At 28.6% G+C, this 15705-nt stretch overlaps 3 protein-coding genes across 5 annotated transcripts; 1 reads left to right on the top strand and 2 right to left on the bottom strand.

Annotated features, from left to right (window-relative positions):
- Positions 1–1007: 1007 nt before the first annotated feature.
- On the bottom strand, positions 1008–7008 carry LOC122505406 (zinc finger CCHC domain-containing protein 7-like). Its single transcript, XM_043617001.1, has 4 exons — positions 6495–7008; positions 6099–6382; positions 4880–5369; positions 1008–1227 (listed from the first exon to the last, which is right to left on the bottom strand). Exons 1-3 carry the CDS (start codon positions 6766–6768, stop codon positions 4908–4910), a joined length of 1020 nt encoding a protein of 339 aa, XP_043472936.1. The 5' UTR covers positions 6769–7008; the 3' UTR covers positions 1008–1227; positions 4880–4907.
- LOC122505402 (secreted RxLR effector protein 161-like) lies at positions 1343–1963 on the bottom strand. The gene has a single exon (XM_043616993.1). It carries the CDS (start codon positions 1961–1963, stop codon positions 1343–1345), a length of 621 nt encoding a protein of 206 aa, XP_043472928.1.
- Positions 7009–12856: 5848 nt separating the features above from the next.
- Positions 12857–14832, top strand: LOC122505408. Of its 3 annotated transcripts, none has more exons than XM_043617004.1 (3): positions 12857–13137; positions 13815–14061; positions 14138–14832. In XM_043617004.1, the coding sequence occupies exons 2-3, from the start codon at positions 13875–13877 to the stop codon at positions 14314–14316; spliced, it is 366 nt and encodes a 121-aa protein (XP_043472939.1). In that variant the 5' UTR covers positions 12857–13137; positions 13815–13874; the 3' UTR covers positions 14317–14832. The 3 variants fall into 3 exon arrangements, with proteins under 3 accessions (XP_043472939.1, XP_043472938.1, XP_043472937.1); XM_043617003.1 differs by having other exon boundaries at positions 12858–13137; positions 13818–14061; XM_043617002.1 differs by having other exon boundaries at positions 12858–13137; positions 13824–14061.
- The last annotated feature ends 873 nt before the right edge of the window (positions 14833–15705 follow it).

Consider the following 15705-nt stretch of genomic DNA (forward strand, 5'->3'; position numbering starts at 1 on the left):
ATTATGTTTCAAATAACTCATTATTTGGGTTTCAAAAAGTTATTTATTTGATCCAAATATTTTTTATTTGTTTCCATTAAATAATATATTTGCATTCAAAAATGCATTATTTGAATTAAATAGTTTAGTTTACGTGAAGCGATGAAATAATTATGTTGTCAAATAATGTTTATTTGTATAAAAAAATATCCAATTAGTTGAATAAAATAAATAAATTGATTGTTCTAAATAACTCATATATATTTGTATTTAATAAATATATTTATTAGAGTCAATTAATTATTTTGTTGACCCAATTAAAATTTATTTGACTCAAATAAATGTGATTTAAATAATTTAAATTATTTTAGTCAAATAAATATTTATTAGATACAAATAAAAATTATATAAATCAAATAAATGTTTTTCAAATAACTTGAATTATTAAATCAAATAATTTTTTTCTCAGTACAAGGCGACTGCACCAGAGGTAGATCTTAAGTACCTTAAGTTTCTTATTTTGTTTATAAATTATTACTGAATGCGGAGTTTCGCTTGAGCTTTCGATGGGAAAGGTTGTGTTTATTTGAGCTCTTAAACACGACTGTTTATCTCTGTTAAAGTGATTTATTTTAACATGAACAATAAAGTACTGCAATTTTTGCTTCTTTTATTCTTTTATAACAATACAAAAGTGATTAATTCAAACTAAAGTTTGTTCTGTATCAGTGAAATAAGTGCATATCCGGACCGTTTTTAAAGTTTAAACACTATCTTCCAAATGTGATTTTTGTTTGTTATGTCAAAACTGCAAATTTTCAATACAAATTTTCTATACAAAAATTTTATTATAATTTAATTCATTGTTAGTCAATCACGATGAGTTCCAACGAGGAAGAGAGATGGAATAGTTTATTTACCCGCATCAATGACATTGCAAATTCACAATTAGTAATTAATTTTTAGATTTATTGTAGGTTAACACAAGTAAAACACACAATGTCTTTATTAGAACTTAGTTTATTCGAACAGTCTAACTTATACACACATTTATCTTGAGATCATGAAATTATAGTAATGTATTTTAAAGAACGTAATATAGTAATACTTGAGGTGGCGCGCAACACAGCAGCGCATAGTTCACGAACTATTTCAAATGAGCTCAGGGGCGGACACACCAAATTTCCAATACTCCCTCCTGTTTGCATCTTGACTCATCTCTCATCTGGATCTCAGCTTAATTAGTTCCTGAAAAATAAAAGTATTAAACATCTAAATTCATTATCTTATCTACTAGGTTTTTGTGTATGCTAAATGACAAGGGTTTTGTAAATATATCTGCCAATTGGTCCTTTGATTTTATCTATCTAATCTTAATTAAATTTCTTTTCACGCATTCTTTTATGTGGTGTTCTTTTATTTCTATAATATGCCGTAGTTTGTTACCACCATTTGTTTCCGCACCTATACCTGCTGCTTTATTATCGCACCATAAAATCATCGGGGTTAATGTTTCTTTTAAAATTGTTTTCAATGAATCATATAGCGACAGTAATTCTTGACTCGTCTCACTCATCGCAACGTATTCAGCTTGACATGTGGACAATGCTACATATGATTGTTTGTGAGTTTTCCAAGCTATTGGATCTCCATATAATTTGATCAAAAATCCACTTGTTGTGAGAGAATTTTTACAATCAACAAAGCTCGCGCCTGAAAAAGCTTGAATGTCGTTTGTCTCACCTAAATATCGTAATTCTAATGTTTTTGTCCCTTTAAGATATCTGAATACTCGTTTTACCATTATCCAATCTTCTTCCGTTGGATTGATTTGATGTCTACTTAAAATGTTGACTGCGTATATAATGTCTGGTCTCGTCGTAGTCGCTAGGTGTAACAAACTTCCCACGGCTTCTCTATATGGAATGTTATTCTTATTTTCAGTTTGATTTAAATTATTAGTATCATTTTCAGATTCTCTCATCTTTCTATTTTTGTTTATTACTTGTGAAGTATTCATTGGTGTTCTTTGAGGATATGACTCTTCAAATCCAAATTTCTTTAAAATGTTGTCAATGAATTTTTCTTGATCTAATTCAATGATTTTCTTATCTCTTTTTCTTTTCATTTGAATTCCTAGAAATTCTTTTGGCTCACCTAAAATATTCATTTCGAATTCTTTACTTACATTATTTTCAACTTTACGCATCTTGTTTTTGTCATTGCTCGCCATAATTATATCGTCAACATACACCAATAAAATTAGTAATTTTTCACCTTCTCGCCAGTTGAATAGGCATGGTTCTAAATTTGTATTTTTCAAACCCATCTTTAAATACTGCTTTTGTGAATTTTTCATTCCAACGTTTTGAACTTATTCGTAGTCCATACATTGCTTTTTCTAGTTTACACACCTTTTCTTTACTTTCTTTTTCTGAAAATGACGCACCTTCTGGAATTTCCATATAGATTTTCTCTTCTAAAGCACCATTTAAGAATGCCGTTTTCACATCTAATTGGCTCATTTCAAGATTGTATTTGTTTGTAATCGCTAATACTGCTCTTACTAAAGGTAATCTTGAAATGGGGGCATATGTTTCTTTGAGTTTGTAAATGTTTTGATCTTTAAATCCTCTGATAACTAATCGCGCCTTAAATTTAGTTTTCCCTTCTGAATCTATTTTTTGTTTAAAGATCCATTTCGAATCAATTATTGTTGCTTTTTGACCATCTTTCATCTTAATTGGTCTATCAACTATTTTCCATACTTTATTTTTCTTCATGGAAACTAATTCTTCTTCAATGGAATTTTTCCATTCCTTTTATTTGTCATTTGCATCGCATTTTTGAAATTTATTGGATCCAAATTTATTTTTGCCAATAGAGCATGTGTTTCTTCCTCGGTTATTAACTTTGACTCATCTTGAACAACATCTTTTAAGGAATTTTCTATAGATGTATTTGTGACCTTTTTACTTTCTTTTTCAGGTTCAATCTGTACTTTATTTTTCCTAAGTCTCCCTCTTTTTCTTTTAATTTCTCCCTCCGGTTTTAATTGTTCCTCTGAATTGTTCTCATATTTATCGAATTTTGTAAACCACACATCTTTGTTTGATTCTTGAAACTCAGGGAAGTCTTGGATACTATTTTTCTTGTATTTATCGCCATAAGCTATTTTTTCATTAAACCTTACATCTCGTCTTTCATAATATTTTTCATCTTCGGGTCTTAGAAATAGATATCCTGTGGGTGTGTATCTAATTAGGATAACTCGTCTTCCAATCGCTCTGAATTTTGGTCCTGTTTTTCTTTGAAACTTTAATGCAGGCTACGCATCCAAATCTTTTTATTTTATTTATATTAAAATTGTGTTCAGGAGCAAATTTTTCTAATGGGGTCATATCATTCGATTTATGTAGGGTACGATTGTACGCATAAACTGCTGCCGTTAGCGCTAAATCCCACAAGTTTTCCGGTAACAACGCGTCATAAATGTAGCATCTCACCTTTTTCTGAATTGTTTGATTGCAACGTTCTGACACGCCATTATGCTGTGGTGTATCAGGACTGGCTAATTGTAATTCCACGCCTAATTTGTTTAAAACCTCAATGGTATATCCCTCTGTGAATTCTGTACCTTGATCGGTTCTTAAATAGCACACTTTTGCGTCGTGACCTAATAAATTTTTAGCACTTCTTATAAACATTTCGAAACAATGTCCGGTTTCGCTTTTTGTCTTCATGGGATGTGCCATTGCAAATATCGAGAAATCATCTATAAATACGGATATATATTTATATCTTTTCGGATAGGATGTTGGGGTAATCGGTCCCATTAAATCAGCATGTACAATTTGTAATGGTTTTGTGGCACGTCTTCTAGTTGATTTAAATGGTAATTTATTAAATTTCGAAATCAAGCAAATTTCACAATTTTCTAATTAATCGTTAAAGTTAATTTCGTTTAATTCTTTATTTTCAGGGAATTTAAATCGTAGTGCTTTTAAATACGCGACCGATGCGTGCCAAAATCTCACATGCCAAATCATTGCTTTGTTTTCTTTGAGTATTCCTGTTTTGGATATCCCGTTTTTGTCAATTAAATAAATTTCCTTGTCTAGTATGTCTACATAAGATTATTATATTATTATCTATACATAAGAACTTATTATTTTGAGTCAATTTTTTATTTGTTTCGTTTTGTTCTGTATTATTGATCGCTTCTTTCTCGTCATTTTTAAATTGAATTATCTCATGATCATCTTGTTTTTGTTCAATTTCTTTTAGTTGTTTTTGTATCTCATCATTTGCATTTTTAATTTTTCTTTTTCTTCGTTCGCTACGCTTCTGGTAATATATTTTCTAATCAAAGTCTCGTTTTCTGTTAAATTTGCGAAAATTTGTTTATTATTGAATTTTGATTGTTTCCTGTCATTAAACTCGTCATTAAAAATTTGTAATTCAATGATCCAATATGGTTTGTTATAAATTCCCGTAATGAATAACTCTTTTGATTTAGGATTGAAAATATTAATTTCTTTATTATCTAGATAAATGCCTAAACCCATATCTGCAAATTTTCTTAACGACAACAAATTTTCCTTTAAAGATTCTGCGAAAATAACTTTATCTACTGTAAAAATATTTCCGTTTTCTGGTTTTATATTAACTTTTCCTACTCCTTCAGTTTGTAAATCTGCAGAGCTATTTTTATTCGCACTTTTGATCACGCCTTTATTAAATTTATCTAATTCTTTGAATATTAATTTTGAGTTTGATAAATGTTCAGTCGAGCCTGAATCTGCTATAAATTTTGAAAAGGATTCCGAATTTATTAATTCAAAATTCTCATCATTCGAATTTACAAAGTAATTTTTAATTTTTTGTACATTGTACTCACCTTTTTTATTTTTCACTTCTTGTTGTTTTTATGGTTTATCCTTTCCTTTTTGTTTGTTTTGTAAATTTTGTTTGTTATAATTGTAGTTATTACCAAAATTTGAGAAACCACTTCTACTTCTACCACTTCTACCTCTAGGACTAAAACGACTTCTTTTTGCTATTAAGGGGGGTTGTTCATTTGCTCGTCTTTTATGTGCTCTCTTTTGCACATCATAATTATTATTAAATTGTTTGTTCCTTAAATTTCCTCGTCCTCTTGAACCATAAGATGTTGACGGTGTCGGATCATATGGACATGACGTCGCAATATGGTCTCCAAACCTGTTACATTTGTAACATAGAATGCCCTTGCTTTTGTTTGGACAGTTTGATGCTATGTGGCCGGAACTCTGACACTTGTAGCATCTAACGGACTCTTTCTTCGCGTAATTTACTGCCCTCACGTCTTTGGTTTCGGTACTCATCGTTTGTTTTCTCGTTGCCTCATCCTGCATAACAAGCATTTTTAACTCGTCATATGTTGTGCTTTTACCTTTGGTATTTTTAGATATAAATTCAATTGTTTGCACTGTTGGTACTGAGACCATCACTGCATTGAAAAACGCATCTCGTTTTTCCTCGTCTGATAGTGGAACGACCCCGGGTGAATTTTTATAGCTTCTAACCACGTCTTTAAATTTTTCGCAAAACTCAACAGCAGACATTTTACCAATAATGTATTTCATGTTATATAATTGTTTTCTTACTGCATGTGATGTTACATTTGTTTCGCATCTTTTAATTTCTTTCAATTTTACTAAAATTTCGATTGGATTTTGTAAATGTATGACTATTCCATGATAAGTTGAGTCTAAATGATTAATTAATATATCGCGTACTTTAAATCTTTGTTCGTCTAAAGTTTTCTCGTCTGTAATGTTTGTTGTAATTTTCTCGTCTATTATATGTAGTAAATCGTTTGATCTCAATTAAGAAGTTAAATAGTCAAAAAAATGTTCAAATTTAATATTGTTCGTTAATTTATAATCTCTTTTGATTCCCGCGCCTTTATTTATAATTTCAAATTTTACTGTTTCTTGTTTAGTTTTATTTGCATTGTTATTATTTGAATCATTTATTTTTATATTTTCAAATTGTTTCTTAATCATTTCTGCTATCTCATCTTTAAAATTTCCCTGTGTCATTGCACCATCAGACGATGACAAACCTATATTTACCTGATTGTAATCACTATACACTTGTTTTTGTAATTCTGTCATAGAATAAATAATTTTGCTCATCTTAAAATCGTTGAGTAGGTAGTCATCTCTCACCATATTGATTATAGTTTCAATTGATTTACCATTTTTTCTTTCTTCTTGAAATGATATCAATTGTTGTTTCATTAAGTTTGTAGTTTCTGCCAATTGGTCTATTGATTGAATTGACAGCTGGCACAACTTTGTTACTGATTTCATCAGTTCTCCCATCTTAAATTCCTGTTTTCGCATCTGATCTAAAACTGTTTTTACATTAAAATTAACAGGGTTATTGTTTTTATTTTTTCGACCTAGAGGTAGAGGGATTTAAATGGATTTTCTCATTCTTAATAATTTTGGGTTTAAAATTGTTACCTTCACGATTTTGCTGGGTCATCTGATTCCATTCTCTCATTCTCAACTCTTCTTTTCGTCTTTGCTCTTCTTCGCACCTTCTTTTGTTCTCATCTTTTTCAATTTTCTCTTCTTTCTCTTCTTTTTCCTTTTCCAAAATTTGTGAATTGTCCACATCTAAATTATCAACCGCACTCTCTATTGACTCGTCTAAATCTGAATTTGTCTCATCGTTATTTTCACTCATCTTTTCAGTGGAATCAGTATCTGCAATTTCGGGAAGTTTTCTTGGCATACGTAGATGATGATCATCAATTAGTCGTTTTTCGTACCATTCAATAAGTTTTTCCCATTAGTCGTCGTTGAACATTCTTTTCTCTGTGGAAGAATTTTCTTTAATTAGTAATGTTCAATTTGCCAATAATTTATTTCAGGTCAATCAACTGAACACACGTATGACTGATCTGAATAAAGTAAACTTGTAGGCAACTCGCAACTCGCAGTCGTCCGCGGAGATTGTGCATAACTTGCGTTCTTGATCCATTTTCCTATTATATGTTTTATAAAACTTTTTTTTCTTTTTCCTAGTATATGTTTTATCAAACTTTTTTTCTTAAAGTTACTACGACTTTAAGGATAACATTCTCATCACCTATTTTTGTTTGCTGATGATTGTAAGATTAAGTACACTGTTAAGAAAATTTTTAGTCCTGCTAATTAAAACTGTGAAATTATTCTTAATTACTTACTTTCTTCGCAGAAACATGGTTTGCTGAATTTTCGTCTATAATAGATTTACATGAAAAAAAAACTTTAATTTTTAGAAAAGTTTCAGGCTAAACATTCAATAAAGTGGGACATGTAAACCTTTACACAATTAATTTTAATATTGGATAGTAAATAATACTACGAAGTTTGCATGTAAATCTTTAAATATTTTTTAGGAAGTATTCAGCATCGGGTTCGTCACCTTGTCATCTTCACAACTAAACACGTCAATTACACCCTCACAGCACCGGGATATTCAAGATATCCCAGAGACGTCCTGGGGATATCGATTTGTTTTCGGAAGTTTGGATATCTCTGGGATATCCTAGGGACGTCCATGGATATCCAGAGGATATTCCAGGGATATCCAAACTTCCGAAAACAAATCGATATCCCCAGGACGTCTCTGGAATATCCTGAATATCCCGATGCTGTGAGGGCTTTAACTCCAGCCAAAAAAATTTTATTTTTCTAATAAAGAAACCAATATTGTCTGAATATTGACAAAACATGTTGTGATATTTTGTTGATGCAAAAGAAAATAATTTAAAAAAACGGTTAAAAGTGTTCTCTTTATTTTGCTGTAAACTACAGATTTTTAGAAAGGTTTTAACATTTCAGAAAATAAATTAAACTTTATAAAACAGTTAAGTTGGTATGGCCCAAAAACTTAAAAAAAAATTATGAAAAAATGTTATAGAGAAAAGTTGTTTGTATTTTCCTAATATAAAATAATATAAAGTTAAAAATTTGAAAAAATTGAGTTTTAAAAATTTTGAAACTACTGTAGTTTCTGTAGTTTTCAACAAAAATGGCTGGTTACTCTCGTGAACTTGAAATCATCAGCTCTTCTAATTTGCTTATATCAAACCACAACTAAACAAATCAAATTCAGCCAAAAATATAATATCTAATGATACCAATTAAATCTAATAACCAAGTACTAATCAACTATGAACTTCTTTATTTATTGAACCAATCCAAGAATTCATCTATTCATCTACAATTTTTACAAACCATTTTATTACCAGTATTCAATAAAACAATTTAAACTTTATAACCAAAAACCAATAGAACTTCCTTATAAACCAAATTTCCTTGATGGGGACCTGGAAAAAAAATAAAGAATTAATAATACCTGTACATCTGTATATCTAAGATAGCTTAAGAGCATTTGATCCATTATCACGTCAAAGATTTATAATAAAAATGTTTCCGGTTATCTGGTTAATAGAGTTTTAAATAGTTTTTAATAAAAGTTTTTAAAAAATATTATAAACGTTTAAATGCCCTTAATACAGGTGTATAAATATAAACAAATAAATAGATAGGAATATCCATAAATATGTTATAATTATAAATCAGACAAAAATCAGACAAATACATCTTATAAATCATTTAAATATAATTTTCGACTTTTTATCGTTCTCGCCCCTCATTTTGTTACAAATAAAAAATAAATAGACACGTATTTTTTTATTTTTATTTTAATTAATATTTAAAGGTACCTCAAAGCTGATAAATTTTTACATGTAGTTTAAATTGAAAAAACACTGTTTCATAGATTTATTATAAAATTGTCAATTGACTATTTGAATAGAAATATGAATTTTTTCTAACAAAAAAATGTGTAGATTTTTTGAATGTGTTTCAAAGGTAAACAATAAATAAACTTTGTTCCTTTGTGTTAAAATAAATAGAATTCTTTAAGAAAATAATGAGACTTGATAAATTGTGAATATTTAATATTCTTCAAGTTGCTTATTTTTTTTAAAATACATAATAAAGTTAATATTATTGTTCCATAGTTTAGGCAAAAAAAATCGTTTTTGATTTTTCGGCCTAAGAAATATAAATATACCGTAAACTGGAGTTATTTTGTGCACTAAATAATTTGCAATAAAAAGAATCTTTCATACATTAACATAATAATAATAAATAAAAATAAAAAAAGAATCTTTCATATATTAACATAATAATAATAAATAAAAATAAAAAATTACAAAAATCTTACCTCTTAACACTAGGGTAAGAATTCCTGAAGTGGGCCCCTATTTTTCATTGGGTCGGTGGATTTTTCTCATTCTTATATGTTTCGATAGCCTATGATGGCATAATAAAAACTTGTAAATAGTTTTCCGAAATTCGAATATTTGCCAAAGTTATTCAAGGTCAAAGTTATTTGTAGCGTTTTAGTAAATAGTTAATTACTCGCGATCGGATGAACCGATTTTAATAAAAATTGGAGGAGAGTTTACCTAAAGAATTGTACTTTAGATAAATGATCAAAATTTTAATTAAAAAATATAATTTGTTTAAATAAATTAACTTTTCAATTTTTGGGGTTAAAAAAAAATTTGTTCTCCATCTTTTTTTTGGATTTTTTTTTAATAATCAAATAGAGAATACTTTTAAGATTTTATTTCAACAATAAAAAAGTGGGATTCTCTATCACTTTAGAAAATATAATATTTTTAGTTACAAAATTTTTTGAAAAGTTAAAGAAATTTGAAGCAAAACAAATGAATGAACTAAACTTGGTTGGTTAAAATTGTCGAGTTTAGTTCATTCATTTGTTTTGCTTCAAATTTCTTTAACTTTTCAAAAAAATTTGTAACTAAAATATTATATTTTCTAAAGTGATAGAGAATCCCACTTTTTTATTGTTAAAATAAAATCTTAAAAGTATTCTCTATTTGATTATTAAAAAAAAATCCAAAAAAAAGATGGAGAACAAATTTTTTTTTAACCCCAAAAATTGAAAAGTTAATTTATTTAAACAAATTTTATTTTTTAATTAAAATTTTGATCATTTATCTAAAGTACAATTCTTTAGGTAAACTCTTCTCCAATTTTTATTACAATCGGTTCATCCAATCGCGAGTAATTAGCTATTTACTAAAACGCTACAAATTACTTTGACCTTGAATAACTTTGGTAAATATTCGAATTTCGGAAAACTATTTACAGGTTTTTATTATACCATCATAGGCTATCGAAACATATAAGAATGAGAAAAATCCACCGACCCAATGAAAAATAGGGGCCCACTTCAGGAATTCTTACCCACTATAAAAATTCACTTTGCGTGTAATTCTTTTTTTTAATTTTTACAATTTCTTTAATTCACATTCATCACAGCACTACGAACACTATCAAGAAGGGAACAAAAACGGCGTAGCATGACTGCGCGCGCACAAAGATGTATTTTCGTGTCAATTATTATTTTTAATTTAAAAATAAAAAAAATTTATCAATAAACAAAAACTTTTTTTAATTAAGCTGTATTTCGATGTTTTTTCTCCAACTTTAAATTAACATTTATTTTCTAATCTAATTTATTTATTTAATTAAATTATATATAAATTAATACAACAAAACAATGCACCAATAGAAAGCGTTGTCGCCAATACTTTTAGCCATAAGCAAGCGTTGTCGCCGATACTTTTAGCCAATAGCGAGCGTTATCATCGAATTCTAGCCAATAGCGACCGTTATCATCGTATTCTAACCAATGACGAGCGTTATCATCTTAGCAAGAACAAATATTAAGCATTTTTATCGAATTTAAGCCAATGGCAAGCGTTATCATCTTATCTTGACCAACTTGACCAATAGCAAGCGTTATCATGTCATAAAATAGCAGATTTCTTATATAGGATCATTCCTAAACTTTTTATGATTGAAATCTAAAATTTAATATTCCTCCCTACGATAATAGAAATTACTCAAATGATTTTATATTCAGTCCGAAATCTGAATTTTCATTTTTCTCCGTGGTATAAACATACTCCTCCCCCTCTACGCAATTCCCTATATTTACAAAAAATATAGTAGTTATTAAGTTCTACTAAATTGCAAGTAACTGTTGGTGATTACCAGGTCTCAGAAACAACAATAATATTATAGAATTCGTTGTTGATAAAAATCCTTAAATTCAATAAAATGTTCCTGAACTGATTGGGCGTTGACATGGCAAATATTCAAGAACTCGAATACAATTTAAAAAAGTAAAAACAATCTACACGATTCAAAGAATTAATTCCAAACATAGTAATGATCTCATTGTTACGAACCGGAAAATATTTAAATAATTAATATAGTTAAATTAACTATATAGATTATTTTGGGCCTTTGAGATGGCCTTATTTCAAGTCAGTCGGAGGAATTCAAACTGCCAGAGCGTGAGCTCTGTTTATCTTACTGGGATTCGTTATTCCTGTTACTTGTAAAATTCAGAATTTAATTAGAGAAGGGGGGGGGGTAAGGAAGATGTAGAAAAATTAATAGAAAGAAATAGAAAGAGAATTAAGAATAATAATTATAATTTATTATAAAGTAGAAAAGAATTCATCCGTCCCTCAAACAATAAAAAGAGGGGGGGATGGGGTAAAACCAAACCAGAACGATACAGTGACTTACCAGTTCTGGAACTTAGAATCTACCGCCTTGAAGTCTTCTTCAGGCGGGCGAAAATTCACAATTTTTATTCACACACGCACAAAATAGTTTTTTTTTTAAATTTACTATATTCCTAATTTCTTTCCAAACCTTCGAATACAGGGCGGACGCGGTAACTTTTCGAAACCGGCCGGTCTTTCAACAAGAAAATATTACTTTAAATAAATTTACTTCACTGTCTCAAATTTTGAAAAACGGCCTCCGTGGACTTCGGAGTAAGTTGGTATTTTAGTTTTCGTCCGACCAAATTGTTCGTGTAAGCCCACAACCAATTTGGGCCCTTGGTACCGGACGGGAACGTTATAGGTTAAGAATATTTCTTTTATTCCTATAACAGAGTTTTAGCCTCTGTGGTTGCGGAAACCGAACTGAACGATTATTATGTCTAATTAATGTGCTTTTATAGTTTTACTTCTTTAAGAAATATGGAAAGGTGGGGACAGGGCGTTGGACCTGTTGCCATGCCAAAACTGCTGGACTTGCTTTTTTTGCAAGTGTAAGTTCAGTGCACTATGTGGAAATGCATTCCTTTTCTTTTATTCTTAGAAAGAACATTTTTAATATTCTTTTAATTTTGGAAACAAATATTAATTTGTTTATTTATTTTTCAAATTAATTCTTATTTTTCATTGTTTTTGTAAATCGGATTAATGGACATTTCGAAAATAAAAATTCCATTCTATTTTGTAACCCTTAAAATATTGTTACAAATCCAATCAGTTGTACTAGGAATCATTTCAGTATTGCATCGAATCTTTCTGCAAGTATGCAATTTTATGGCGGGCAAGGTTTGTAAGTTAAGTTTTTATTGGAAGGTAAAGGATAAATTTTTAAAAAGAAAATAATAATAATAACCCAATACGTTCCGTCCATATAAATAATAAAGAATTGTTAATTATGAATAAAATTTTAAATTAAGACCGGGACATTATTCACCCCATTTCTAAGGTCCAGGAAACTAAGAAAATACATCATAATGTATTGCCGTTGGTTCGAGAGAGAAGCATAATGGGAGAGAATGAGTGCGACATAGTGCAATATGTTCGAGAGAGAACACTTTTTTGATGTACACTCCATTGCTACACATTATCTTCTTTCTCTCTCGCACAATGTCAAGGGGAGCGCGGAGAGCCTTCACTCAACGCGTTGAGTGAAGCCTCTCGTCTATTCTTCGTACATGTACGTAGAACGAACGAATGCCTTCCCCCTGAAGTTGCTGCAGAAAAATGAAAATTTGTTGTGAGACTTGAGATTCCTTATCCCATGCCTAAAAATTTGACATGTGTTTTGATGTCATCGATGGTCATCGTTATAAACATTAAACAGTTTGTCTAACTATTACATTAAAGTGGAAAATACATTCAAAGTTTAAAAAAATTGCTTGGGAGGTAAAAAAATTAGTGCTTAATGTGCGGTGGAAAATACTTTCATATTGGTAAGTAGAAAAAAATGTTGATAATAAAAAAAATAAATTTAAAAAATGGTTGAGTTTAAAAAAAAGTAAATAACAATTTTAACATAAATAAAGTTTTTTTTTAATTAATTGATTTAATAAATAATTTAAATATCGAAATAAATTAAATAATTAGTTAATTAAAAAAATAAATAAATTTAAAGTAGGAAATTTGTTTTTCAATTCATAACCTTTAAAATTAATAAAATAAAAAGGTTAAAATATTTTTATTGCATATTGTTAAAATGTAATGATTTATTTCGTTCATTATTATAAATTAATGTAATTAATTAATCATAACAAATTTTATTAAATATTGGTAATTTATTAACAAAAAATTAACAATTTAAAATTAATTAATCTTTAAAAACAATTGTCTGTAATAAAAAAAATTATTCATTAATTAATTACAAACATTTCAAATAATTTTTTTTAATAATTATAATTTTTATAATTATTATTAGTTATCATTAAATTAGCTTTCACTATTTCAAAAAAAATGTCTTTAATAAAAATTCGAAAATTTTGCCTCAGAAGTAATAAAATTTAATCTCTAAAGAATAATTTTTTAATAATAAATTGTAGTAAGCCGGAATTTGGTTTTATTTTCTTTAAATATTCTTTTTTTTATTCAAATAATTGAAAATTTTCTGCTTCTGTGGGTGGAGGCCATACAAAAGTTTTAAGAAGCGGCCGAATTAATTGATGCGGAAAATCGTATGAAGAAAACAATGTGGGGACAATTTTGGTTAATGCCACATCAATTTTCCAAAAATAAAGCACTACATATCCGTGGCCCGCGAGGATGTCAAATGCGGAAAATGCGTTGTCATTGGCCTTCAATCCACGAAGCACGTATCGTGGAACAATTGGAACGAGATGGTGGCGAATTGTCTCTACTGCAAAGTAAGCTTTTCATAATTTTTTCTCATGTATTTACATTTTTAATTTTTCTTATCGGATCTTACATTTATCCTGTCAGATTTTCAAATTTCATGGAGAAACATTTCCCCGCACTACATCGTAACTGAATTCGTCATATGTGATTTGACACAGTCTCACAGTGTAGAGGAAGTTGAATGGATCTCGCGGTGGTTCGAGCCTTGTCATCGGAGGATGAGATTTCAGAGAAGGGACGAAATGGAGGGAAGAGGAATTTGAGTGGATCTTGCGATGGTTCGAGCCTTGTCATCGGAGAATGAGATTTCAGAGAAGGGACGAAATGGAGGAACACAGTTTAGGCTCTGAATTTAAATTGTCACAAAGCAGGATTCAATGAAGCTTTGTGAATTTTTTAAAATTTATATCAATTAGTTTTTGTTTACTGGGTCGTACCTAAAATTTGAAAATTTTTATTTTTTCTTAATTTTAATTTTCCTTTGTCACTTTATACGAAAAATCAATATGTAAAAAGATTTTGCAAAAAAGAGAATTTTTAACTCTTGTTATTAACAAATTAAAAATTTCTATTACTTTTCAATTTAAAAAAAATTTATTGACTGATTTCAATGATTTAACCGATATTATTTTTGTCTTGAATGCAAATTTAAAATACAAATTTTTCTGTTTGAATACATTTTATTTTATAAATTTTATCCATGAAATTTTAAGTTGAAAAAAATTTGAATTATTCTTTAAACGTTTCTAATTTATATTCTGAAGTGAAAAGTAATACAAAATTTCAATAGTTAACAACAAGAGTTATAATTCAGAAATTCTTAATTTAATTCTAAAAATTTGGAAAATTATAAAAAATATAAATAAATCGAAAGTGCAAAAAGTCCTGTTTATTAAAGTTCACTTTTCTTAGAAAAAAAATTATTAAAACAATTCTTAGTAAAGTTTCTTTAAAATTTATTACATTTTTATAGGCTAAGCATTTTTCAAAGAAGAATTTTCTACTAAAAATATTTTACGACTATTCGGATCAAAAAATGCGGAAATTTCTTGTCTTTCAAGTCGACTATTCTCAGGAAAAAAGAAATATAATTATTAAAACAATTCATAGCAAAGCTTTTAAAAAAATTTATTACATTTTTATAGGCTAAGCATTTTTCCAACAAGATTTTTCTACTGAAAATATTTTACGACTATTTCGAGCAGAAAGTGCAGAAGTTGACTTTTCAAGTTGACTTTTCTCAGGAAAAAAAATTATGCAAATAATTCTTTGCAAAGCTTTTTAAAAATTTATTACATTTTTATAGGCGAAGTATTTTTCAAAGAAGATTTTTCTCCTGAAAATATTTTACGACTTTTCTGAGCAGAAAGTGTAGAAGTTCCTTGTCCTTCAAGTTGACTATTCTCAGGAAACAAGAAATATAATTATTAAAACAATTCTTTGCAAAGCTTTTAAAAAAATTATTACATTTTTATAGGATAAACATTTTTCCAACAAGATTTTTCTATTGAAAATATTTTACGACTATTCGGATCAGAAAATGCGGATGCTCCTTGTCCTTCAAGTTGACTAATATCAGAAAAAAAGAAATACAATTATTAAAACAATTCTTTGCAAAGCTATTTTGAAATTTATTAGATTTTTATATTTTT

Source organism: Leptopilina heterotoma, unplaced genomic scaffold (genome assembly GCF_015476425.1).
Source record: "Leptopilina heterotoma isolate Lh14 unplaced genomic scaffold, ASM1547642v1 Lhet_354, whole genome shotgun sequence".
In the NCBI taxonomy this organism is placed as follows: domain Eukaryota; kingdom Metazoa; phylum Arthropoda; class Insecta; order Hymenoptera; family Figitidae; genus Leptopilina; species Leptopilina heterotoma.

Bases quoted from the DNA above. Each gene is read 5' to 3' on its own strand.
- LOC122505408 (XM_043617004.1), top strand. From the start codon at position 13,875: ATGAAGAAAACAATGTGGGGACAATTTTGGTTAATGCCACATCAATTT. The intron at 14,062-14,137 runs GTAAGCTTTTCA...TTATCCTGTCAG, and splicing joins CGAATTGTCTCTACTGCAAA to ATTTTCAAATTTCATGGAGA.
- LOC122505406 (XM_043617001.1), bottom strand. From the start codon at position 6,768: ATGCCAAGAAAACTTCCCGAAATTGCAGATACTGATTCCACTGAAAAG. The intron at 6,383-6,494 runs GTAACAATTTTA...ATGTAAAAACAG, and splicing joins GACCCAGCAAAATCGTGAAG to TTTTAGATCAGATGCGAAAA. The intron at 5,370-6,098 runs GTAAATATAGGT...CTTGTTATGCAG, and splicing joins TGTATAGTGATTACAATCAG to GATGAGGCAACGAGAAAACA.
- LOC122505402 (XM_043616993.1), bottom strand. From the start codon at position 1,963: ATGAGAGAATCTGAAAATGATACTAATAATTTAAATCAAACTGAAAAT.